The sequence below is a fragment of the Solanum lycopersicum genome, chromosome 3 (assembly GCF_036512215.1).
Source record: "Solanum lycopersicum chromosome 3, SLM_r2.1".
In the NCBI taxonomy this organism is placed as follows: domain Eukaryota; kingdom Viridiplantae; phylum Streptophyta; class Magnoliopsida; order Solanales; family Solanaceae; genus Solanum; species Solanum lycopersicum.
The window spans coordinates 64,447,628-64,475,360 of NC_090802.1; the positions used below are offsets into that span (position 1 = coordinate 64,447,628).

Below are 27,733 nucleotides of genomic sequence, written 5' to 3' on the forward strand. Positions count from 1 at the left end.
AATTACCCTAAAATATCAAGCCAAAATTTTCACTTAATATAAAGGTAGCATGCAAATTACAATTAGAATATAGCTCAATCGGCGAACTATTTAAAATCTCAATCTCAATGAGCAGTGCATATTGAAATACGTTTGGTGTTCAATATATTTCAATCATGTCGATCAATAAACCCTTCCTAGGGCCAACAGATCATTATTGAACATATTAGTAGTCAACTCAAAAAGTTCTATAATGTTGTAATAAATTCATCGGGTTACTCGTTCTATTATATGATGTTGCGATAAATTCCTTAAAAATGTTTATCATGAAGGCGAGTTTTGCTAATATATCCGTAAACTTCGTTATATTTTCTTGCATCTTTGTTGCTATGATCTACAAACAATAGAAAATACACGTGTGCGATCTTTCAGAATGAAATTTTTATCTTTTATAAAAATTTATAGTTTCATCAAAATTATGAAGTAGACGATGAACGAGAGATAAAAACATATTACCACTCCCCATAGGCCATATTCATATCCCACCAACCAACAAAAACGAATAAAAGAGATAAAATTAAAACAGTACTAGTGATGATGCTGAATCAACTCAAATAATTGAACAAAAAAAAAAGAGTACACATGCATAGTATATATGAAAATATGAAAGCATGGTATTGTGTAAATACATGATGGTACAAAGAGTTGATTAGCTACAAATACACTCACAAAACCACACTACGTAGTACTATATTATCCGTCATGCCTCATCGATTCTAATAATATTGTATGGTCCACGTATGTAGATAAAGTCAAAAAAGTTATTTTATCAAACATAAAAATTAAAAAAAAAAAAGTAAGCAATAATTCAGTGTATGCAATAAAATCCAGAGTGTTGTCTCCTTTAGTTTCCAAGAAAATTCACGAATTGTCTTAGACAACAAAAAGGTACTAACCACTGCTGCCAAACAAGAAAAATAAATACAACCAAAGAAAAATAGGACCACAATATAAACGATGTCGTGGGACCGATGAAGTTATTATTCCGGAGATTTTGAATTTAAAGTTTAGATATGAAATTTTCTTTTGGTAAGAATGGCTTTTCCTTTACGAGATTTTACGGGATACAAATCTAAATTAGTCAGGCTCTAGTAAATATCGGACATCAAAAAAATTAGGACATGAAAAATGAAAACCCTAGCCTGAAACAAACCTTACAGGCTTTAAATTTTGCCTTTTTTCTTTCTCTTTATTGTTATCAGTTTGAGTTTAATTCAAAAGTTATCCCTCTCATTCATTCTGATTGTATTTTTGATAATTCTTTTTGTCATCTAATTGCTCTTCTGATTTCTTTTAAAATAAGTACTGTGAATTTGCATGTACGTGTCAACTTCTTCTTAATTAACTGTTTTTTCTAACTTTGTGTAGAAAGCAACTACACCTATTTATTGGAAAACATCGCTCTTCCATGCGTTACCTCTTAAAAGGTACGTGGAAATTAGAAATTTTAATTGAGAAAATTGAATTCGTATTTAAATCAACTTTAAAAGTTAATTTACACTGTGAAAATTGTTCAATATTGTATAAAAAAACACACTTTGAAATTATATATATATATAGAGACGGAGCCAAGATTTTCAATAAAGGGTTCAAAATCTATACAAATAGATAGCTGAAGAGGGTTCGACACTACTATATATGCAATAATTTATTTTAACCATGTAAATAATATAATTTTCTGAAAAAAGGGGTTCAGAAGGTTGCTCCGCCCCTATATATATATATATATATATATATATATATATATATATATATAAAATCTACTCTCCTACATTGTTTAAATTATGCCATCAATCATATCATTTTAAATTAGAGTTAAAAAGTTCACAAGTTTTTACATTAACACATGGACTAACATCCCTTCTAGAAAGTGAATTGCATGACATTTGAACTAATATTGGGTATATAATATATTATTAAAGAATAAGGTTTGTCTAGTAATTATATCATTTTTTAAGAAAAAGTTTAGCTAACTCAACAAAACTATCTTAAGTACGACTAGGGTGTTCAAAAATATAAGGATATTGTAGTATACATACATATTTATAATAATAATTGGCACTGGCCTAGTTGATTAATTTAAGATAAATGTGTTAATTGGTCTCCCATGTCCCACCCCCAAATTAAGTAAAGAAAAGACTCGTTAACATATTCACATTTCTTAATAAACTGAAGCATAAAGTAAAGTGTTTCCTTATAATTAATCAGTAGATGTAGACACAACATATCCTATTATATATATATGCTAACTTGAGAGAACTGTTAAAATTATTACTATTAATGTCTTCAAAATGCTAATCTCTCATATATATTTTAATTTTCAACATCTTTAAGTTGTCAGACTCAAGATCAACAGAGAGATTAAATTTATAAGAGTACTTAAAGTAATTATTTTTGGCTAAACAATATAAAGAGTTTCAAGATCTTATCCCGATCCAATCGTGCAAAATCATAAACTTGGAAAATATAGAGACCGCACCGGTCAGGGGCTCCACATCAAACCCGACTTTGATATCATGTTAAATTTAATTTGAGGGCTTCAGCAACATGGTCCAAATGCATTTTAAGGCAATCTTTGATTTCAATAAAAGTTACATCGCATTGAACAACATCATTGCTATAGCTAATAATAGGGATCATAAATTTCAAGTTACATAAACAGTCAACATCTAAATGACTCATGTCTAGATATTTTTCAGTTCTTGAGTGGAAGGAACTCAAAAAACTGATAATGACTGCCATTAAAATTATTATTCAAGTTCGCGGCAGCTCCTATTTCATCCTTGTCTGAAAAATTATTTTCATCATTGTTGTCATTGCTGCTACGGAGGGGAAATAATTCAAGAGTCTGTGCTTCATGACCATTGCCTTCGCCTTCTTCTTCTTCGTCTCCGATGATGTTTTGGTGTTTTTGATCACATCTAAAAGGTGTTATAAAGATGTTGAGATGATCTTTGGGCTTGAAAAGTTGTTTTGTCTGATGGTCGATTGTTGTTGGCGTTGATGGACAACTCCTTATAATTGGAGTACAAGTTGCAGTAGTTATAGTATTACTACAAATTGTTGCACAATTGGTGTTGTTGTTGATGGTGGGTGGTGAACAAGACAAATGCATCATCTGCCACGTGGCATTCCTTTCTGCTAATAAGCTCCTTCTTTGTTCTCCTTCGTCGAATGGTATCCATCTTTCTGCTGCTGCTACTCTACATGATTCTGCAACTCCTGCTGCTGTTGCCCCTGCCGCTGCCGATGCTGCACCTGCCTTTGTTTTTGCTGCAGTTTTCTGCATCAATATTTATTGCAAGATTATCAACTATTCCATGCAACTAGTGATGAAAAAAAAAAAAAAGTAACAAACCTATTTTGACCATAGCTAGAGGTACATAGCATACAATTTTGATTTGATAGAGCATATACCTAAGCAAAGTCAAATTTCACGGAAGAGGTTATGCAAACGTCTTTTCGTGATATGACTAGAGAGATCGGATCATGGGTGCCCATATCCATCACTTTTTTTTTTAATGAAATATCTAAAGCACAAAATCCCAAAACCCTATTTCTCATAGACTCAGTACAGCTTTTAAACAACTTTCCTATTTTCCAAGAAATAATGTGTTGATTATTTATTTATTTTTACAAATCATAACAACATAATGACATGTTTAGAGAATGTTAATTTGCTTTTTTGGTTATGAAAAAGAGAATGGAAGAGTCTAAGGAAAGAGAAAAGGAAGGAGGGGAGGAAGGACCTCTGCAAGAGTACTGCAGTTTGTTGGGGATGGCCAGTGCTTGGTCTGTTCAATTTCAAAAACTGTCCTATTTGCCCCTGCGAGGACAAACACAAAAACAAAAAATAAGAGTAAAGAAACTTTTTCATCTCTAATAAGCAACAATCGGAATGGAAGAAAAAGCATATCTCAAATTGCAACTTTACAATATATCTTTGAATAACAACAAAATAATACAAAGTGGTCATAGCATAGCAAGAGAAAAAAAAAAAAAAAAAGAGAATATTTAGTGTATCATCACACACTATCAAACAGATTTCTCTCTTTCATGTATCATTCTCATCGCATGTCGTCTTTTGTTAACTTGCATGCTCATGTACTTCTCACGCTACCATTCTGATGAATTCCTCAGAAAATAAAAAAAAATTAATATTCCCTTCGTCATGATAATTAAGATTATCACACATATAATTTAAATAAATATTTTAAGAAATTGTTGAAATCTTTACCTGATTCTTTTCTTTCAGCATTTTCAGCGTTACAATTACTCTGAGACTGATCATCACCACCACCGCCATTACCGTTCCCATTAGCAGAAGATTCAAGTTGACGGCGTCTTTTTTGGCGTTCCCTTGCTTTATGATTTTGAAACCAGTAGAAAACATTTTTTCCTTCAATTTTGCCATACCGTCTAAGTTGTGCAGTGATATGCTGAATCTGTTCAGCTGACGGAGTTCTCGTGCCGCGTCGATACAACTCTTCCAGCGTTTGCAGTTGTTCTGGAGTTGGATTCCAACGTGAGCTCACTACTAATTGCGTATTGAAATCTCTCTTATTTTGCTCACTCATAGCTGAATGCAAAAAAAAAATTAAAAATGTTTAGATCTGTCGATAAAATAGAGTTTTCTATGCAGGAAGAAGTATCAGTGTCACGCATGCAGTAAAGGAAAGGAAAGGCAAAAAAGAGAAAAAGTAGAAAGACATGTCTATGTATAAAAATTAATTTACCAAGCTGATGATGATTAAGTGCAATAAAGTTTTCTCCATGAAAATTTCTTAAGCAATTCGTTGGATTCGCCGTAGGCGCATGAGGCACTCTCGGCATTAGTGGACGAAGCTTTCTTCCATTACACGAATCCGACATGTTAAAATCTCCTCCCTCATTGTAACCCATCATCCACATTTCTCTTCGTCTTTGATTACCTAAAAAAAGCGAAACAAATTTTGCTTGTTCCTTTGAGTAAGATCAAGGGCAAGAAATTCGTTACATAAATAAAAGTAAAAGAGAGAATGAAATTGGGTGACTTTTAAGGGAGCTGAACACAAGGAATTTGTCAAGATTCAGGAGAAAGAGATGGAACAATAGAGACAGAAAGAGAGAGAAGGAATGGTGTTGGTTTGCATTGAAACAAAAGTCATGAGGTTGACTAGCTTAATAAATACTTAGGTTTAGTAGGATATGTAATGAATTTTTGTAGGAGACAAATAGGACAGAGAATTGAAGGAAAAGCAAAATGGATGGAATAGAGAATGAAACAAAAAGAAAGAAAGAGAAGGAAGGCGTGGAATTCTGGGAGAAACAAGGTAGAGATGAAGAAGGAAGAGAAAGAGGTTATCGATAAATGTGAATGAAAAACGACGTGACGATGATGAGGGTTATGATAAGCTCCTCATCACTTGACCCCTCATTTATTCTTCTTACTTTGTCCTCTCCCTTTCACACTTATTCTCAATACCAACTGCCTCCTTCCCCATCTCCACAATCCTCAAAACACTAATCTAACTTAACCTTTTTTTTTTTCATTACAATAGGTAAATGGGTTATTGATCTTTAATGGTATGAGATTTTATTTTTTTTTAAATCGGTGTAAATTGATAAATTATATTTATATTATTTGAGATATTTATAATGTTTGATTTTGTATTTAGTTTTATACTTTCGTTTTTTACTTTCACAAGCTAAATGGTTCGTATTTGTTTATGAGCAAGATGTGTAATTTGTCAACTTATTTCATTTACTTTGTTACCTTGTTTTTTAAGTGATTTTGAATGGGTTTTTTTTTGTGTGTGTGAAATCTTAATGGTTAAATTAATAACCAAGTCGATAATGATTAATAAATAATAATCGATAAAACGATATCTTAATGATTTTTTAACAATGTAGCATGTCTACAAATAAAAAAGTTGGAAAAGGAATGGTTCTAAATCTAAAGCAGTTTAGAATGAATAGAAATCGATAAATAAATATCTTAATGACTCCATAGTGATTTGCCACAAACCTTGAGAGGCAACAATGGAGACCAAAAGAATACAAGTTCTATAGAATGGGTTGGAGGTGGCAATTGTACACACATTGAGAGAAGAAAACAAGCTGGCTAATATTAATTTTTTTTTCTTTTGCAGATACCAAAGTTAAAATAATTTTCAAGCTTTACCTAATGAAGCTAAGACATTATTAAACATGGATAAAAGACAAATTCCTAATTTAAGGATAAGGAAGTTTTAGATTGAAAAATATGCACAAAATAGATGATATAAGATCATAACATATAATGAAGTAGTTATCTCAAGCTAAAGAAAATAAAATATTATGAAGAATGCGAATGTAGCAAGCTAAAATCAAATACAAAGATATAACGACAAAATAACAATCATGAGTTTACGGAACAAGAAAAGTACCTGACGGCAGTAACTTTGTCGCAAATTTTTCAACGATGATATTAGCTTTTTGATGGGCTTAACCTGTCAAAGTTAAGGGATGAAGGTTGCGAGGTCATTGAATTAGGTAAGTGTTGAACAAGATAATATGCATTCAAAGGGTGTGAGGTTATCACTTGATTTGAAGCTTTGAGAAAGTACTCTGAGCTGGAGAAGTCTTCGATTGGGATGATGTCATGATGTTGGTGAGACTAGACAACGTTCGAGGTGGAATACACCCAAAACCATATGTACTGATAGAGTTATTTCATGTATCTGGAGAAAGCTAGACGGAATGAGCACGATAATGGAGGTTTGAAGATGATGAGCTACTCGAGATCCCCTTTCTCTTTTTCCCTTTCCTTTTTTGTTTCAATTTTTTATTTCCTAATTAAGTAGACCGAAGTTAAGTGTTGGACCGGGTTCCTCTTTGGGCTCGATTTTGCTGTAATGTGGTTTGTTCAGCTAAAATAGCTTGAACCGTCTTTTAAATTAAGAAAAAAATTGTAACATAAATTAATTTTAAAATTTATCATAATTTTTTTTATTTAGATACTTAAATTATATTGCATTTTTAATTGACTCAAGAATAGGGAAGAGGTCAATCCCTGAAAAAGCCATCTCAATTGGTATCAGAGCATAAAAGTAAATTATTATAATGAAAGGCTTTTGTACGTTGATAGTCATTTTATCTATGTCTCCTATGCTACACTATGCTCTCCACTGAATCGATCGTTTTGTTCTAATTTATCGAAGAGACGTCATTTGGAACACATGATAATTCAAATATTTTATTAGATATTTTTATTTTATAAAAAAAATTGCTTTTATTCTAAAAAAGCTCATTGTTTTTTATTATTATTATCATATGCCTTTGTTTGAGTGAAATGTCATGATACCTTGGTTTTGTTTCAATTATATTTGATGTGAAACTACACAATCGATAATATAGAGCAATTAATAGAGTGATAAGTTAACTTACAAAGAAGAATGATTGTTTTTTACTAATTCTTTATTGAGGCTGTGTTATTAATTAAATATTTTGTGAATCTAAATGAGGCTCATCTCCATTACTCATTCTCTTTATTTTTCCAAATTTCTATCCGAATGAAAGTCATATTTTATAATTAAAAATTAAATATTGAGATATAAATACCTAAATTAAGGTCCTAACTCCTAACCATGATTAGAATAACAAATAATTCCTTTATAATATTTCCTAATTAATGTCAATCTCATAATACTAGGTAAAAATGATTTTAATTAATAAATATATCTAAAATTTCTCTCTTTCTAAAAATGATTTTTCCTTTTATCATTACGAAAAAATCTTTTTCTTTATTTTCTCCAAGTTCTTGTTTGGAACGAATACACATTGCATACATAAAAATTAATGACTAAGATTAAATTGATTAAAGTAAAATTTTAACTTTGTTTTATTATATTCATCAAAATCCCACATATCACAATTTTTTTGCTCTTATTTTTTATTCGATATTTGTTATCAAAGTCAAATTAAAAAAAAGTGCTCAAAAAGAGCTTCTTCACTTGTGAAAATTCAAATCTAAAACTTCTAATAAAAAACAAAGAAATATTTATCAGTCTACCACTACTTTCATCGATCCCAATATTTCTCTTGTAATGATAAAATATATTAGCTAATCCCACTTGATCCAAATTTCCAACATTGTTCAGTACAACTCCTCCCACACCCTGTATCCACCTGCATGGCCATTATTATGAAATGATATGAGCATATAAATCCATATACAATAAATATAATATATATATATATATATATATATTATTATATAGTGCTTTTTAATTACTACTATTGAATGGAGTGTGAGCAGTAAGTATTCTGTATGGTCATGCAAACTGTTTGCAGAATTTGTAATTTATTAAAATAACCACTGATTTTTTGCATGCCCAAAAGAGTCAACCTCTATAGCTCTGGATATTTCATGTTTACTAACATAGCTTGCTTCAGTCCTAGGCTTTTACATATACATGTCTCTAGCTACTACTTGCCTTTTTCTTTTTTCCCTTTCCCAAAGCACAAACCAATTTTTCATTCCTCATAGGCTACCTACTAAAAATATATATATATATATATATTATATTTAATTTTCTTCTTATTTTTATTTGTTTAATGGGGTTCAAAAATGGTTTAGTTGTACTTCAACTAGCGCTAGCCACAACAAATGAGGAGAGTAAAAGAGGAAAGAGATTGGATAGTTAGTACTCTAACAAATCAAACACAAACGCGTAACTGTAAATATTCTTTCATTCTTTATTAGTCGTGGCGGATTTATGTTAGGTTAAAAAGTGTCACGTGATATTATTTCATCGAAAATTAATAGGAAATATATATACAAAAGTGAAAGACAGATTTGATGTTATTAACAACTGAGCCGGATCTAATGTATTATAAGGAATTTGCTTTTTCTATTGATTCATGCGGATTAGATCAAAAACAATTCACAAATGATAATATTCCTACATATGTATATGTATATATATTTTTTGCAATTCCGTTAAGACACTAAAGAAAATTGTTATCAGGTATAATTATAAATAAGAATTAAAAGGGACCAAGTCTTAGATTAATGTATGAGCGCATCATATTAGGGTATCATGTATGAAAATGTACAGCAGATTAGTGTATCCTATATAAAATGGAATGCATCTTACTTAACGGTTGATATATCTCGCTCATCAAATTAATGTATCAGCGCTTATATTATTATATATATCACTTTGAGAAATTTCTGTAGTTATAAGCTTATAACAGACAAATGTCAGTTTTGCCTCAAAAGTATGTAATTTTTATCCTTTGCCCTTTTTTTAGACTGAGAAAATTAGCGAGATTTGTGTTGTTTGCTCAATAATTGAAAAGGGTGGTCTTAAATGACTCTATTTGCACAAATATAGCTTTTTTTGGGTTTTATTTATAGGCCCAAACAGATTTTCATAGCTTGGACAGAGAAAAATTGTTCTTGGGCTAGCTTTCTATAGGCTAATCTAAGCCTACTGCCAGGTTTATGTATGGCAGTGGAAAAGATCTTGGGCCTTCTGTATCAGCCCAAAATTGGGCCCAAATCAGTTTATGAAAATTAATATTTTAATAAATTAATTAATAATTTATCTTCATAAGAATTTTCGTTCTAAATTTACCAAATGTAATTAAAGGAACAACAAGCCAACATGCTCTTACTATCATATTAGTAAATTTAGGGAATCAACTGCGTTTAGATGTTTTATTGTGACCTTCTTTATGGAATTTTAAATTTTCAAGCTTTTAAAAAAAATCCTACATTAAATTTTGTGAAAAATGATAAAATTATATTTATTTTATTTTTAAAAAAACATAAATTCAAATATACACACATTATTAAGCTCCATGATGACATAGTTTAAAGGAAAAAAATTATTAAATAAAAGCAAATAACACATGTCAAAAACCTGTCTAGTAATTAATATCGTCCAATAATTCCTTAACTAGTACTTTAATAAACTGACTTTTAAACCCGTAAAATTCATTTATTTTGGAGTATATTATTACAAATATTGCCCAAAAATGTTTTTTTTTTAATTATAAAAAACAGCTAAATCAGCCATGGACTAACATTGGGCAGTGCAGCTTTTATTTTCCCTATAAATTAGAATAGGTAGAAGGACAGAGATCTATGTCAAATATATTTTAATAAATAACGCTAGTCTTATAGTAAAATCTTTGTTTTAGACATAATTAATTATTAAAGGCATTCCATTATTTAAACAAATTAGTAGATCTTTGATTCAAAAGACAATAATACCTATAAAGAATCTCTGAGAAGTTCAGAGCAGATTTATTATTATTATTATTATTAGAAAATAAGGGCATCGCCACCGAATAAATGCAATATTTTATAGTGCAGTGCTCGACATATCAAGTGGTCCATTTTCACCGTCATTTTGAGGTATCGAAAAGTTAGAATATTTTCGTAATTCGAAAATCGTTAATAACATATCAAATTAAAATGACTTCTATTTTATTTTCGTAAAAAAATAATATTTATATTTTGATTTTTTTTGTTAATATCCCAAAAAGTTAATAGGATGTTCAAAATTATATGTATGGCTTCATGTTTCACTTAAAAACATTAAATACTAATTAAAAAGTACTTTGGATCATTTTTTTTTTCATTATTTATAAAATTACGTGAAGATTAAAACAAATTACTACAATTTACGGTACGTACAAATATGTCGGAAATAGAGTCGAACAAATTATATAATTGTACCTTTGAGTTTAATGAAGAAGACAAATTAAAGTTGGAAAGGGCAGACACACACCTTTAATGGAGACAAAAATAAAAAAAAGATGGACTCTTTTTCGGTGATATTGGTTAATATTTTTAGGGAAAAGGATTAAAAATATATCTCAATTTTGTTTTATTATTTAACTTTGTTTTCATCATTAAAATGAAGTTAAATTTATTCTTTTTTTCACAATTTTATTAAAATTACCCCACATTTGACGGAATTTTCAAAATTGACCCAATTATCCAAAAAAAAAAAATTAAAAAAACTATTTTCTATTTTTAACTCGATAAGCCGACCCCTTAAGAAATAACTCGATTAATCCAATACCATATATCCATTTCTATTTACTCATTCCGACTCATTAAAGAACAAATCTTTAAACTTTTCAGTTCAAAATATAATCCTCATAATATTATTATATGCATCTGTCTGAACCTAATGAATTTTTCAATAACTCGTTAAAAAATTCTCAAGGCAAAAATTAATAAAGAAGAACAAAGTGTAAAAAATTCAAAGGTTGAATCTTTTGAGGCAAAAATTACTAACACACACTCAATTCATATACCCTTTTGGATTTTATCAACATCATCCTCGTCGGAACATGAAGAATCAAAGATTGAATCTTTGAGGCAAAACCTTAAAACTACTAATCAACTTTAATACCCAAAATCTCTCTCAGCTATGATGTTATCTATGTCTTCGATCCCTTTTTTCTTTTTCAAACAACTATTGATTTTTCTACTTACAACCTTCCATCCTTTATTAAAGCATCCCGTCGTTTTTCTGAATATACATTTAAAAATAATGAACAATGGAGGAAGGAGAATGAAGAACGATGGAGGAGTAGTTAATAGGTTATATGAAAATTTGAGAGAATAGGTAAAAGAGAAATGAATTATCGTTTAAAAGGTTGGGGCATTGAATTAAAAATAAGAAATATGATTCAGATAATTGAAGTCAATTTTGGAAATACCGTTAAATGAGGAATAGTTATGGTAAAGTTAATAAAAAAAAGTGGTAAATTTAACTTTATTTTAACTGCGAGGATAAAATCAAACTATAAACCAAAGTTGACGAGTGTTTTTGATTCTTTTCCCATATTTTTATTTGTTTTCATACTATAAAAAAGGTAAAGTTTAATATCAAAATAAATTTAAAACATTTAAGAGATCGTTTGAAAGAGTGTATTAATAAAAATAATGTTCATATTATTTTTATACATTACTTTTTATATAATATATATTTTGATTAATATATTAAATAAAAAATACATAAAGACATAAATTATATATAATTAACATAAATATTTTTAATATATTTTGTACACTTTATCAGAAGATCCTAAAAAAAAATAGACTTTCTTTAAAAACACACTAGAGAATGTATCATGCATGCTCGAATTAATGTATTTAAATGAATTATAGTTTGAAGTAATTACCTCTAATTTAAATATAGGAAATAATAATTCCACCTTACTATAAATGTATTTTTATCTGAAAAAGTAAAGAGAACAGTTTAGACTTCAGAGCACACTTCATTATGTTTTCATGAGTAGATTTTATATAGAGTAGGTGTTTGGATTTGATTTGCCATATTAATGGATGGTTGTGGTTGTGACTCGTGACTTGCGAGTGTGCAACACCGTAGAGCAGTGATATGAGTCGAGACGTTTTATAATATGAAATGAAAAGTAAATTTTAAAATATAAATATAGGTTTTGTAAATCTACGAGATGTATTTTTATAAATATCTAATATTTTAATTTTATTACTAAAAAATAAAAGTAAAACTTTAAATTATTTTATAAATAATTTTTATTTAATAACCTATAATATATATTAAAAATAATATTATGAATTTTATTTGAAAAAGGAATTAATCAATAATAGCAATAATTACTATTTAAGAAATATTTTATTATATTAATAATAAAAATACTACGCTTTAAATTTTACGCCAAAAGCTTATACTTTAAATTAATAAAACTCATGCTTTAAATTTTATTACGCTCTATAAATTTACACAAATATTTACACTTTGATGTAGGGTCTGATATACCCCTCAACTTTGTCATTTAAAGTTGATATATCCCTTGTTATGAAAGTGGCTCATATATACCCCTACTTATAAACAAATGACTCACATATACCCTTTTTCCTCTAACGGAAATGAAAAACATAATAATTTTAATCTAAATTTTTGTTATTTTTTTCTAAAAAATATAATCTTATATGAGTAAATTTAATCCTCGTCAAACATATTTTTTTTTTGATTTTTTTTGTTTCAATGACTAATTTATAATTATTATTTTGGTAATCAAATTTATTTATGTTTCACTAATATTCTTGTAAAATTTATTGTAGATGATCAAATTTTTTCTTCGAATACGAAATTAAATTACAATACACACAAAAAAAAAAGTTTAATTTTTTATTCTTTAAACTAAGGAATGAAAGAAAAAAACAAAATAAGAATAAGAAATTCAAATAATTATAATAAAAGAAGCCAAAAAATAATTTATGTATGAAAAAAATTAAAATATACCTTGAACTTTGATAGAAAAATCATATATACCCTTAAATAATTTTTTTAAAAGAATTAGAAGTAATAAATATAAATTTAAAACTAATTTTTTAACTTCCGTTAAATGAAGGGTATATGTGAGTCATTTTGTAACAGCAGGAGTATATGTGAGCCGTTTATATAACGGTAAGAGCATATATGATCCACTTTTATAGCGAGAGATATATCAGCTCCAAATGACAAAGTTAAAGGATATATCAGACCTTTTTCCCTTTATAATATATTTCTACCAAAATTTCTTTTAACTCGCCCTAAAAACGTTTTTGAAATAAGTGGGAAGCAAGAGAAGATGTATAAAATGATTCGTCGAAGCATGTGAATTCTTTGTAAGGGTGCGGACAACTCTGACGCTTCTCTCGATTCATGTGCATCTTTCTCATCCCACTCACTTGCTACTCATTATACTAATATATTTTATTTGTTTATTACTTTATTTACTTAAAATTAAGTCAATTGTTAAGGAATTTTTTTTACAAAAAATTAACTTAATTATTCATCATTAAGATTATTTTTTAGAATGTTTTTAATTTTATTTTTTATTAATTAGTATTTAAATTATTTAATTATTAAAAAAAATTAACAATCATTAATAAGGATAAAAATGAAAAGCTATGTCCAATTTATATCATATTTTTTTTAATAAGAAAATATAAAACATTTTAATAATTTAATTAATTTGAAATGGAGAGAGTAGTAATTATTCTTATAATTATCTTTAATATTTGTATATTTTAATTATTTATTTAATACTATTTATTTCTGATTATTTGTTCACTTTTTTCTCCTTTTTTTCAATTGTTCTTAATGAATTATCTGTTTAGACAAATAAAAAAGGATAATTTTTTTTTTTGTAATATTCTCAATTAATATTTTTGAAAAAGATAGAGCTTTTAAAATCTTAATTTTTTTGATTCACTGACTTCATAATTTATAAGGATAAAATGAATCTCTAGAATTATCTCGCTTCATAAGTTTTCTTAATAGATGTATCAGTTGAAAAGTGAACAAATAATTAGAGATATAGAGTATAAAACAAAATAGTAGTGAAAATGTAGCTCATTTGATTGACTGTTTGTGAAGGTTTGATTCATCCACATTACAATCTCCTAAAGTTACAAAAATTTTATGACAAGGGAAACTCGCAACTATTAACCCTTGAGCACGCACTTGATAAATACATGATTCTATGTAATAACTTGCAAATTACATTGGAGAAATAACTCGTATTAATCAAGCCTGCTACGACAAACTCAACTCAGAAGATAAATTTTCTACTTTTGTTGGCAAAAAAAAAATTTGAATTTAAGATCTCAAATATAAAAATCTTAAACCCAAAATAATATAAATTCGTATGTTGTCTTAAGCCCGAATATATATATATATATATAAAATAGATTTCAGTGATCATTCTTTTTTATTTATACCTACGTGCGACTGGACAACGGAACGGGATATATCGGTACTAGTCAGGTATCGTTCCGGTTTAGTTGCCGGGACAGAACGGGACATTCTAAACCGGGACATGAAATGAAACGAAATCGCGATTTGATATCGGTGTATGATATCAGCCTATTTTGGTTCCGAGGCGTTTAATTAATATTTATTAATTTATATATTATATATTTATAAATTATAATTTATATTTTATATTAAATAATAAATACTACTACCCCCTATTAATATTACATTAGTATTACATTCGAGACTTAGTTGAAACAGAACCATTCCTAGACAATGGCTGCGTAAACTATGCACTCTACTAATAGTTGTAAATTGAAACTGTATTTTTAATACAAATTCCAATAAATTAAATTGATACTTTTTAATTTGCATAATTGTTTTATCCTAGTTTTTATTTAATTTTTTAAAATTACAATTTAATTTATTTAAAATGCAAGTTATATATAACTTATAAATTATAACATATAAATAAATAATAAGGAATAACTTATCAACTCCAAAAGAGTTAAATCTTGAAAATTTAAGTAGACTTAACTTGCAAACTTAATAAGTAAATTTTTTTTATAAAATATATCTTTAAGATAAACTAATTAAAAAATCACATTATAAATTTAAAAACTATTAATTTAAACATAGAAAAAAAATATTCATATTTTCATAATATCAAGAAAATCATTTTATGAAATAACTTGATATATCCCATTTCTCATCCCCTTCCATTTTGGTCCATTTCAATTTCATCTCGGTATACAGTGGAACGACACAGAACCGAATATCCGTCCCAATAAATCTGATCCGGTTCATCTCGTTATCGATCAACGAATCGATCAACTTATTCCATTTCAATCCGGTGATTCCATTCTGATCCGATGATCCCGTTCCAATCCATTGCCCAATCTTACTAGCGGGTGTATCAAATAACTATATTAATAATAGTTAAATATAAATTTTTAAGATATAATTATGTTGTTTTATTCTTATAAATCAATTTATGTTTATTTATAAAAAATTAACTTCAAAAGAATATTAGATAGGAAACAATATTAAATTTATCAAATTCTTAAAGATAGGTAAAGTTTAAAATGACGACTAAATAGAAAGCAAGCAAAGAGTAAAAGACTAAAGAGGCAGAGGTACAAACTCTTTTGATCTTTTTCCGTTTTTCAACTTTTACAGCTAACAGCTTACATTTATTCACAAAAGGCCCACTTAATTACCGTTCACCATCTTTTGTTATGTCCACTATCCAAATTCTAAAGTAACACTACATTCCCATTTTAGTATCTCTCCATTTTCCTCTGTTTCTTATTACTTATTGATTTTTCTATAAAAACCCCATTTCTATTTGCAAACTCCACCTTTCTCCATAATTTTCAGCCATGGCAGATCGATTTCTCACACCCTTTCTACTTTTGGCCTTTTTCACCATCTTTGCTTCCCACATTTCAGGTACACGCTCATTTCCTGCACAAATAGCTAGTTCTCTGATTCAATTTTTTTTTTTTTTACTAATGTCAGTCTTTTTTGTTCACTTTCAGCTACAACAATGACATTGTACAACAAATGTAGCCACCCAGTTTGGCCAGGGATCCAGCCAAGTGCAGGTAAACCGATTCTGGCTCGTGGAGGGTTTAAGCTTCCGCCGAACAAGGCATACAGACTTAATATGCCGGCTGGGTGGTCCGGTAGAGTTTGGGGCCGCCATGGATGCGCTTTTGATGCTGCTGGTCGTGGACGCTGTGCAACTGGGGACTGTGGTGGTTCACTTTTTTGTAATGGAATTGGTGGTACCCCTCCGGCTACTCTCGCTGAGATTACTCTGGGCAATGAACAGGATTTCTACGATGTGAGTCTCGTAGATGGCTACAATCTCGCCATCTCTGTAACTCCAGTCAGAGGCAAAGGTGAGAAACATGCCTGATAATATCTAAATGACTCATTTGTCCTTGATTAGTTCTTCGATACTTCCTTTTTTTCTTCTACTTTCGTAACAGGGTTACTTTCGTCATTACGTTAATTATTACCCCTTTCCCCTTTCTTTTCTCGTGTATTAAATCAAACAATATTTATAGCTCCTTCTGTTGATTAAATGATTTTTTCACCTAATTATTGTGAGTTCGATTCCTCGCGTTATAAGTAGTTGTAGATCTACAGGGATCTAAAATTTGTGGCATTGAGGATTTGCCCTTTGTTTTGACAGGGAAATGCAGCTACGCTGGGTGTGTGAGTGACTTAAACACAATGTGTCCAGCAGGTCTACAAGTTCGTTCCCATGACAAGAGTCAAGTAGTGGCTTGCAAAAGTGCTTGTTCAGCTTTCAATTCACCAAGATATTGTTGCACTGGAACTTTTGGTAACCCACAAACTTGCAAGCCAACAGCATACTCAAGGATATTCAAGACTGCTTGCCCTAAAGCTTATTCATATGCTTACGACGATCCCACTAGTATTGCCACTTGCACTGGTAGCAGCTACGTCCTCACTTTCTGTCCTCACCATTAATCTATCTTGTCTTCTTCTTTTTTCACTGTCTATCAGATCAGATCAAATATATATTTTTGTCGTGCATCTAATATCTCTAGGTTAGATTCCTAGCTACGTTTATCTTTAATTACTAGTTGTATTTTGTATTATAATGATCATCATTTAGTGTTATTGTCACTAGTGGTGTACCTTTTTAATGAATTGGCAGCAGTAATCAGATTTAGTTATTATGTATAAGTTGTGATATGGTGCTGCAATTATTATAACACAAATTAAGTCTTGGTAGTTGCAGAATAATTTTACTCACAATTATTTTTTATCAACATTTTTCAATCGTACTGTTACGTTTGTATGAAATTATTAATAACAATAATTAAATTTGACTATACGCAACTCGAAGTCGGTTCCTAGTGATGAATAGTGGAAAAAAGTAAGTGGTATTTTGCAGAGGAATCTTTGTAACGTGGTCATGTTGGACAAAGGAGGGTAAAAGACAGAAAAAATGTTTCAAATTGAGTTATTTTATTATAAAAAATAAATCTCTGCTTTCGTTGTTTTATTTCATTTTTAACAATTTTTTTCTTTTTCTAACTTTATTACTCAAAAGCTTTTCTATCCATTTCTTGTTTGAACATTGTATTTCATTGGACTCGTGTTATTATGCACGGGTTCAATTTTGATCTTAAAGATATCATTCTATATGAATGCGTCTAAATTTAGGTCTCAATTGATTTTGAATTCTCTAATAATGTTTTACTTTGAGATATAATACGTTTTCAATTAAATATGACTTCGTATATAAGACGAATAAAATAATAGTTGTCTCTTCACTATGACCTTGTGTAGTTTTTCCAAAATTGTTACACCAACGATGAAATGGTTTTGTTGTTTCCTTTTTAGGTTTAGATTGCAATCGAAAATTTATCATAAATTTTGTAAGAAAATATTAGATCACAATATAATATGTAAAAAATTAAGTGATACACAAGCAAATATTAGACATGAATGGTCTGAAAATATAATCGTTTAAAGGGCTATATTTATATAACTTTCAAAAATAGGACAAAATCTCAATAATTACATAGGGACATTGTTTAAAATCTAAATCAGCCATATTGTTGGCATGAAAGGTGATGGATACGCGTTTTGAATAAAGGTGAATCCTGTGCCCTCAGTAGAAAATAAACTGTTATCCATCATTTTTAAAGCTTTTCCCTTGCTGACATAAAATCTCTTCCATAATTTATTTCTATCCTTTGGTGTGTGGTCGCCTCGTTTATTTTTTGTTGTCATAATTTTCTTTTTTAAAATTAAATTATCATAAATCTAACAAACATTTTACGATATTTTTTCCCCAGCACAGTGATATTACAATTTATATTATTTTTCGTATAGTTTTTGAATATTTAAATTTTTTTTATTTAAAATATCAAATTAATGTAATCTAATTTAACTTTGAAAATAAGTCAATTAACTTTCAAAAAACACAATATGATAATTAAAGAGAAAATTACAAATACGTATATATAATATACAATTATCTAACCGATATACACATATATTTTACCTCTCTCCCACTCTCTGCCCGCTCTCTCTCGACTCTCTCGTCCCTCTCCCATTCTCGCTTGTCTCTCTCCTCGCTTTTCCAATTTCGATTGCCTTATATACAAATACATATGTATAATATACAATTATCTAACCGATATTAATATATACAATTCACCTCTCTCTCACTCTTTGCCCCCTCTCACTCGCCTCTCTCCTCTCCCTCCCAGTCTCGCTTGCCTCTCTTCTCCCTATAATATGTAGTTACAAATTGTAATTTTCAAACTATATCTGTATAAAGTAATTAGCTATTTTTGAGTGACAATATATGAAAGTTCCTCCCTCTAATTAAAAGTAGACAAAAGGAGTAAATTTCAAATGGGGCATACACAAGCATTGCAGGACACATTGTTGGGCGTGGGCCGACCTCTTGGCCCAAACTATGGACCAACAAGGGTCATCTACATCTGAAGTAACTGTTGGGCTGCTAATATACATAGCACTTTATATTTGTAGCCACAGTCAATTGAGGCTTATTGTTGGAATCTTTTTATTTATTTTTTTCTTTTAAAAAACATTTAACCAACTACTGAAAATTCACCTTTTTTATTTTTTCATCACACCATAAACAAATTTATTGATCAATCAATTGAGCAGTTGGCTCATTTCTTTTCTCCAATTCAAATTCACAACAATCCAATCAATGCATTTTTGCAAATTTTCATTTCTAATACCTCTGCAAAACTCTGCTAAAACATTCACTTCATCTCTTTCCCTCTTCTCTACCTTTGAGTTCCATTTAACCAATCAACAAAGCTTTGAAGTAGAAGAATTTGACAGAGCTTACTGGACCAGACGAATTCATAAGCTTTGTGCTATTGATGGAGATGTAGACGAAGCTCTTCGACTTCTCGATGAGCTTCGACTTCAGGGTTATCATCCTGACTCTCTCAATCTCAGCAGCATTGTTCACGCTCTCTGTGATTCTAAACGATTTTCCGAAGCCCACCGGCGATTCCTTCTCGCTGTTTCTTCCCAGTCAACTGTCCCTGATGAGCGAACCTGTAATGTTCTCATTGCTCGCTTGCTTTACGCAGCTAATCCGCAAGAAACTGTGCGTGTTATTTCCGCTTTGTTCTACCAGAAGCCCCAGTTTGTACCTTCGTTGATGAATTACAACCGTCTAATCCATCAGCTTTGTACTTTAGAAAGAAATAGAGATGCCCATCAGCTGTTTGTTGATATGAGAAAGAGAGGACATTCTCCTAATGCTGTTTCGTATACTACTTTGATCGATGGGTATTGTGGGGCTGGGGAGGTTGGGGAAGCTGAGAAGCTGTTTGATGAAATGTCTGAGTGCGGTGTGATACCTAATGCACTCACTTATAGTGCTTTGATTAGGGGGATTCTTCGAAAGCGGGACATCGACCATGGAAAACAACTGATTAGGAAGCTTTGGGACGTGATGCTCACTGAAGACGACATGCATGTAAACAATGCAGCATTCTGCAACGTGATCAATTGCTTGTGTAAGGAAGGGTTCTTTCATGAAGTGTTTAATATTGCTGAAGACATGCCTCAGGGTAAAAGTGTGGTTCAGGATTTTGTATATGCGCAAATGATAGATTCTCTGTGTAGATTCGGGAGGTATAATGGGGCTGCTCGGATAGTTTATATGATTAGAAAACGAGGATTCGATCCAAGCTTAGTTTCATATAATACAATTGTTCATGGTCTCGTCAAGGAAGGCGATTGTTTCAGGGCATATCAGTTGTTGGAGGAAGGAATTCAATTTGGCTACTTGCCGTCAGAATTCACTTACAAATTATTGGTAGAAGGTTTGTGCTATGTAAATGATCTTGTTAAGGCCAATGAAGTCGTCAATATGATGTTATATAAGAAAGACAATGACAAAACAAGGATTTATAACATATATCTTAGAGCTCTTTGTGTTGTTGATAACCCAACAGAGCTTTTAAATGTCCTTGTGACCATGCTTCAAACTCAATGTCAACCAGATGTAATCACCCTGAATACTGTTATTAATGGCTTCTGCAAAATGGGAAGAATTGAAGAGGCTCAAAAGGTTTTCAAAGATATGATGATGGGGAAGTTTTGTGCCCCAAATGGTGTGACGTTCACAACTGTTATTAGCGGGTTTTTAAAACTCGGGAGGGTTGAAGAAGCTCTTGAGTTATTGCATAGAGTTATGCCTGAAAAAGGTTTAAAGCCCAATGTTGTAACATATAATGCAGTTATCCAGGGGTTATTTAAGTTACATCGGATAGATGAAGCTATGGAAGTCTTCCATAGCATGGTAAGTGGTGGCATTGTTGCTGATTGCACGACTTATACTGTTATTATTGATGGGTTGTTTGAATCCAACAAAGTTGATGAAGCCAAAAGATTCTGGAATGATGTTGTTTGGCCTTCAAAAGTTCATGACAGTTACATATATGCAGCCATTCTAAAGGGGCTTTGTCGCTCTGGTAAACTGCATGATGCTTGTGATTTTTTATATGAATTAGCAGATTGTGGGGTTACTCTTTGTGTCGTCAATTACAACATTGTTATTAATGGTGCTTGCACATTGGGATGGAAGAGAGAAGCTTATCAGATTCTTGGTGAAATGAGAAAGAATGGACTAGAACCTGATGCTGTAACATGGAGAATACTGGATAAATTGCATGGCAATGTGGAAAAACAGTTCCGCGAGGATTCAACATGCAATTAAGTTGGGGGTTTAAGATAAGCCGGTCATTGAAAATTTTTTAGTCTTAAATAAAGAGTGAAGTGACTAAATCAAAAAGCCTGAGGGCAGCAGTTGTCTCAGTTGTTATAGAATGAACTGTATGTATGTTTTCATGATAGTAGGATGTCTTTGATGGTTAGAAGCAGTACGTGATATTGCTTCTGCTACATATCTAACCTTGGAAACACGGATGGAGGAAGCGTTGGACCCGACCAGTTATACAAAATCATAATTGATTTACAGGAGATTCAACATTTGCAAGTAGCCAGGTAAAAAGAAAAGAAACTGCAACATAACTATGAATAAGTCAGAGAAGTTTTCAGAAGGTGATTCATCATATCAAATGGATGTACTTTCGCGTGTAATATCTCTTCTATTTATTAGTCATAGCCTCCGTGATATTTTTAAAAAAATTAGACATTCATCTCATTTAACTCAATGATCTGATGTTTCATTATCTGAGAATTACTTCTTTCAGTTTTTTGTTTGTTACTGCCTTGCCAAATGCATCACCCTGCCTTCAATATTTTATAAATGGATATTCAATTGAATAGAGAGCTATTATTCTTCTCACATCAAATCTGCAAATTTGTCATGTCAATACTTTTTGACGTTATATGTTGAAGAACTTACACTCCATGTTGATGTAAGCACCCAGCATTCCTATACCTTGAAGCTTCTGTCACTTTCCTTAGCTAAATAGAGAGGTATATATTGGGACTAAAGACTGTTCATCATTTATATTAAAGTTGTTCCTTTTATAAAAACCGTAACTAGCTGTTTTGAGGTGCTGAACATGAAGAAGTAGCTTTACGATGCATCACTGTGTTAGTGCAGTTTTATAATAGCAGGTACCATGACGGAGATCCTGGATTTACCTCCTTAATTTGAGTTTCCTATTTGACATCAAGATAGTTTATCATCCTGAGGTCTCCCCTTTTTAATATTTTGCAGTAGAGCTTTATTTTCAGTACTGCAAGTGAAGGAATAACCTGCTGGAGAATTACAAAAGGAGGAGAAATTGAATTGCTTCAGCTGCTATACAAACTTTTCGACTGAAGAAGTCTTGTAAGTAGCTGTAGTCTTCATTCTTAATTTGCACCTTAGAGCCTTACTTTCAGATTCTGTTTTTCATTTTATTTCTGTTGAATGGTTAACTTATTCCTTTACTCATACAACCTCCATTAATGGTATGTTCTCTGGAAAGATTTCATGTATCGTTGCATACATATGTGGTTCATTGAGCCATTTTCTGATCTTCAAGACTTCTCCTTTCTGAATGGAACTTCCCTAGAAATGCTATACAGACCATAAATTCTCATTGCTTCACAGTGGCAGTCGCGTGTTTCTGTGCTTCAATCAATTTACATGGTTGAGATAAGTGCATAACGTCTAACATGATAACTTAGGAACATACTAAAATTTAATTTGTTACCTAATAGGACATTCAGATCACAATCAAGGATGTGGAATTACTGCATTAACAGAATGTAATTTATTCTATGGGATTTTGCTTTTGCAGCTCTTGTTTTGTGTCATGGCAGGTCATATGAAGCTCAACACCATTCTACAAGTTGTCATCTTGTTTTTTTTTTATGAACACAAACCACTAATTTCCAACAATTTACTCTCAACTAAACACAGTTCTACTAATAATCTTTATTTTTGTGATCTGTTGTTTAGTAGTTTTTCCATTACATAGAATGTTGGGGAAAATGACAAAATGGTCCCTTATTTTTTTAGTAGTAGATTCAAAGTAGCTTTAGTATCAATTGAACAATTTTAATCCATTAAATAATTACCCATCTCGATTGTTAAATTTAACCGAAAATATGAAATTCTTTTTCAACTATAGACTACAATTTTGTGATTCAGAAACTGCAATATAATAAAACTACACAAATACAAAGAAAGAAAGGAAAATCCGTCTATAAGGGTCATTTTTGTCATTTTGTCGCCGTTTTTCTTTGTTTCTTAGTCTGCTTTAGTTCTCCTAGCTATGATAGAAGCAAGTCGCTAAGCGAAGCAGTGTGTGAGAGAGAGAGAGAGAGCGGAGTATGACGACACGAATAGCTCCGGGGGTCGGAGCAAACCTTCTCGGCCAACACGCGGCGGAGCGTAACCAAGACGCCACCGCCTATGTCGGTAATCTCGACCCTCAGGTATTTCTCTTTCCTTCTAATCCTAGGGTTTCTCCTCTTTGTTGACGCTTGTGGTGCAATTGCATAATGTCTGTAATAGGAACGGCTACGGAGAAAACAGCTGATTTAAACGCAACACAGAGACAGTATCACTAGTAAAACTGTAAAATGTTTTCCCTCTACGCAAAAACTTCTCAAAAGTCTAGGTCGTAAACATCTCACAAAAGTAGAAAGAGCAGAGTCAAATGGTTCAGTTCATTTTAGAACTCGCTTAAGTTTGACTCCATGAAAAATGAGCTGGTGGGGTTTGATTTTTTTTTCCTGGATACTGTTGTCCTCTGCCACAAGCTACTCACTGATTGTTTTTTTCCTATTTCTTTGTTGCTTTCAGGATAGAATTAACTCAGGAAATTGAGATTTTTTTTCTAGATTCAGGTTACTGAATGTTTTTCTTTGGTTGATTGGTAGATTTCTGAAGAGTTGTTATGGGAGCTGTTTGTTCAAGCAGGTCCAGTAGGTATGTCGATTTTAACTGAATAGGTGGCCTCTTTAAAACGGGAATAAATCAGTGGAGATTCTTGATAAAAGTTATTTTAACACTCTTTGTGTTTAAATTTTCATCAGCATACTCTTAGTCTTTGTTTAATATTTGGAGATTTTTAGATTCTTTTATATCTCACTTGTTTGCTATATAAATCAATGTGTGTTGCAGTAAATGTTTATGTCCCCAAGGACAGAGTTACGAATGCTCATCAGGGTTACGGTTTTGTGGAATTCCGAAGTGAAGAAGATGCTGACTATGTAAGTGTATTGGTTGTTTTTCTTGTCATAGTAGTTTTACTTGCTGAAGTTGTTATCTATTATGTTTGTCCCCATGGATTGGTTTTTGGTATTTCTTGCTTTCTCTATCTAATGCACCACCAATGCAGGCAATAAAGGTACTGAATATGATAAAACTTTATGGAAAACCAATACGTGTAAATAAGGTACTGCCATGCCATTGATGCATTTACCCTTATTATAATGAATATTTCACATTTTCTTTAATCTAATAATGTATCCTGGTACAGGCATCACAAGATAAAAAGAGTGTTGATGTTGGTGCCAACTTGTTTGTTGGGAACCTTGATCCTGTAAGCAATTTATATCCTTGATAGTAGCTTATGAACTCTTGTGTTCTTCTCAAATCAAATGCACCTGCTTGTGGACATTGGATAACAACATCATATGCATATTATATCACCTTGCTCATGCTAGCACCTTTATTAACTTATGAACACATTTCTGTTTTATATGCAGGATGTAGATGAGAAGCTTCTCTACGACACTTTTAGTGCTTTTGGAGTTGTTGTCTCAAATCCAAAGGTTAACATTATTTTTCTTCTTCTATCATATGATTCATGATTCTTCATTTTTCTGCTTTTAAAGATGCTGTCTGGACTTCCTACTTACTAAAGAAAAAGAACAGCTCAATCTGTGTTGATTAATTCTCGCCTATTTGGTATCCATGCTTCGAATTATGTTTTTAGCTCCCAACAATCTTATCTTGCTAGTTTGATTGTGGTTGCGTTTATTGTTGATGCATCTAGAATCACATCACTAGGCAAAATAGGAAAAAATTTCCTCCTCCTGCATGGATGGCAGCTCATTTTCTCCTCTTACACCACCACAACTCTTTATCTTTTTTTGTGTGACAACTCATTCAGCCAACTCCAACTAATTTAGGGCTGAGGTGTAGTTGATTGGTCGATTGATTGTATCTTCTTCGCATACGGCAGATCTGACCAGATATTTACTACTCCATCTTTGCCGACAGGCAAAGGTCGGCAAAGCTACATTGCACCTGTTGGATTTTTAACAGGATTAAATGGATCTCTATGGATACTGGAAATGTGTAGGGGAAAGTGCTGTCATGTTACATTGACAGCAACTCATTTCAACATGCAAGACCAGCTTGAATGACAAACTATGCATGTATTGGTTTTTTTAAGAAGGAACAATGCATACATTTTACTAGGACCACATAGTTACTTGCCATTTATTGGTGGTTTTTGTTAAATTCTGATGTATCTTTTCTTCCAGATTATGCGAGACCCCGAGACAGGGAATTCCCGGGGTTTTGGTTTTATTAGTTATGATTCATTTGATGCCTCTGATGCAGCAATTGAGGTAACTCTCCTTTTACCTCTTTCCTTTTCAACCATAAATTCAGATACGTGATATATTGTGACTTACTAGTCCAAAAAAGTTCAAATCTAAATGTTATTACTGTTTGACTTGGAGCCTGTGCTATGTGTGGACTCCTGTCTTCTTTTAATGTCTGGATTATAAATTGGGATACATTTCTGATCAGACTTTAGAGGATAAGCTATTTGCATGCTATGGAGGTTGTAATGTGTTGAAAATGGAGTATTTTCCTGTTTGGTTTGTACAATTGTTTTATCTGGTTCAGTCATAATACAATCACATTGACAGGCTGATATCGATAAAATCTCACTTACAAATAAATAAATAGTGTGCAGTATACATCTTCCAAGCATTGAATATCTTATCTCAGACACGTTTAAGTGCCCAATATGATGATTTAAACTGTCTATTGTTTCAGTTCCTAATTTGTAATTGAATCTACTTGACACTGCTAAATCAGCTTCCTGAAATCCTCTTAAATTATAAAGACTCTGTTATTGGTAAAGATATGGAAAACTTGAGTGCAGATCTTGTGTCTTCATATGACATTACTAGTTTACATGTTTGGAGAACACTGGATTTTTAATGTATTGTTGCTTTTGAGGTTTCAAATCCTCTGTTCATGCCAGATGCTTTCTAGCTGATGCATCTGGACTTTGACTACCAACTTGGTGTTTCTGCAGGCTATGAATGGTCAATATCTTTGCAATCGCCAAATCACGGTGTCCTATGCCTACAAGAAAGATACAAAGGGAGAACGTCATGGAACCCCTGCTGGTAAGAATGAATTTGTGTTTAAGAAAAATGAATTGAGAATGCTAGGATGTGGATACTTGTCTTCGGTCAAGATTGTTGAATGTTTTGCTTGTTGCGAATTTAAATGTTGAATTTATTTTTTAGTTATTTGGACCATAAGTTTGTGGAAGAGTGAGCTATTATTTTGATTACTTCAACGTGTGTAACAAGGGGTATGAGTGGGGGGATTCAGTAAAATGCACAAGTTGCTAATTGTGCATTTTCTCTGCGATTTGAATTTCATTTACTTTTATTATCTTTTTGAATTATGTAGTCATTACTTTTCCAATACACTTTGGGGCAATTCTGATCTGTTGTGGATGATATGCAGAGAGGGTTTTAGCTTCGAGTAATCCAGGTACCCAGAAAAACAGGCCTCACACCATGTTTGCAAGTGGACCCCCGACACTTCCCGGTGTTCCTCAAGCCAATGGTGCGGTTGGTGCTCCTGTTCCCCCACGTCCATTTGCAAATGGTCCTATGCCTCCAGCTCCTGTTCCAGCAATTCGGCCACCACCTATGCAGCCTAATATCTACCCACCAATGCAGATGCCTCCACCACAAGCTTGGCAGGGACAGCCTATGCCACCACCAGTTGCAGGTGGCATTCCGCAGCAGCAAATGCAATTCAGAGGAATGCCACCTCCGCCGCCCCCACAGTTAGCTCCACCCCTAAATAGGCCCCCTCCACCACCAGCTGCAATGGGTGGTAATGTTTGGCGTCCGCCACCACCTCCTCAGCACTTCAATGGCGGTCATCATGCTATGCCCCATATGTCGATGCAGCCACCCCCTCCACCTCCTGCACCAGGTTGAAAATTGGAGATGCCTAATTTTGTACTACTTTGAATGTTTTTCCTTTCTGGGATATAACATATTTTTAAAATAGTACTTGCACTGTAAAAACGTGTTGATGTTGGTATTTCAAACTTTTAGTTGAGGATTTTTTGATTTGGATATAACTTTTGTTTTTGACCTTTATTATCGGAGACAGGAATTTGATAATTTTTGTG

General features: G+C 31.7%; 4 protein-coding genes across 8 annotated transcripts; 3 read left to right on the forward strand and 1 right to left on the reverse strand.

Annotated features, from left to right (window-relative positions):
* Positions 1-2,596: 2,596 nt before the first annotated feature.
* On the reverse strand, positions 2,597-6,827 carry LOC101252569 (WUSCHEL-related homeobox 1). 4 transcript variants are annotated; one of them, XM_026030184.2, is made up of 6 exons: positions 6,602-6,827; positions 6,447-6,509; positions 4,776-4,970; positions 4,277-4,618; positions 3,789-3,865; positions 2,597-3,322 (listed from the first exon to the last, which is right to left on the reverse strand). In XM_026030184.2, exons 3-6 carry the CDS (start codon positions 4,948-4,950, stop codon positions 2,735-2,737), a joined length of 1,182 nt encoding a protein of 393 aa, XP_025885969.1. In that variant the 5' UTR covers positions 4,951-4,970; positions 6,447-6,509; positions 6,602-6,827; the 3' UTR covers positions 2,597-2,734. The 4 variants fall into 4 exon arrangements, with proteins under 4 accessions (XP_025885969.1, XP_010318648.1, XP_025885968.1 ...); XM_010320346.4 differs by lacking the exon at positions 4,776-4,970; XM_026030183.2 differs by having other exon boundaries at positions 6,447-6,827.
* A 9,095-nt stretch (positions 6,828-15,922) lies between these two features.
* LOC101255779 (thaumatin-like protein) lies at positions 15,923-17,537 on the forward strand. Its single transcript, XM_004235762.5, has 3 exons — positions 15,923-16,265; positions 16,355-16,720; positions 17,017-17,537. The coding sequence occupies exons 1-3, from the start codon at positions 16,196-16,198 to the stop codon at positions 17,316-17,318; spliced, it is 738 nt and encodes a 245-aa protein (XP_004235810.1). The 5' UTR covers positions 15,923-16,195; the 3' UTR covers positions 17,319-17,537.
* Positions 17,538-19,548: 2,011 nt separating this feature from the next.
* Positions 19,549-23,723, forward strand: LOC101244857 (pentatricopeptide repeat-containing protein). Of its 2 annotated transcripts, XM_069295631.1 has the most exons (3): positions 19,549-21,866; positions 22,552-22,665; positions 23,586-23,723. In XM_069295631.1, the coding sequence occupies exon 1, from the start codon at positions 19,549-19,551 to the stop codon at positions 21,577-21,579; it is 2,031 nt and encodes a 676-aa protein (XP_069151732.1). In that variant the 3' UTR covers positions 21,580-21,866; positions 22,552-22,665; positions 23,586-23,723. The 2 variants fall into 2 exon arrangements, with proteins under 2 accessions (XP_069151732.1, XP_004236430.1); XM_004236382.5 differs by lacking the exon at positions 23,586-23,723 and having other exon boundaries at positions 22,552-22,810.
* LOC101244943 (uncharacterized) lies at positions 23,616-27,725 on the forward strand. The gene is made up of 9 exons (XM_004235725.5): positions 23,616-23,759; positions 24,207-24,255; positions 24,451-24,539; positions 24,668-24,724; positions 24,809-24,871; positions 25,038-25,103; positions 25,821-25,907; positions 26,609-26,702; positions 27,052-27,725. The coding sequence occupies exons 1-9, from the start codon at positions 23,655-23,657 to the stop codon at positions 27,534-27,536; spliced, it is 1,095 nt and encodes a 364-aa protein (XP_004235773.1). The 5' UTR covers positions 23,616-23,654; the 3' UTR covers positions 27,537-27,725.
* Positions 27,726-27,733: the final 8 nt, after the last annotated feature.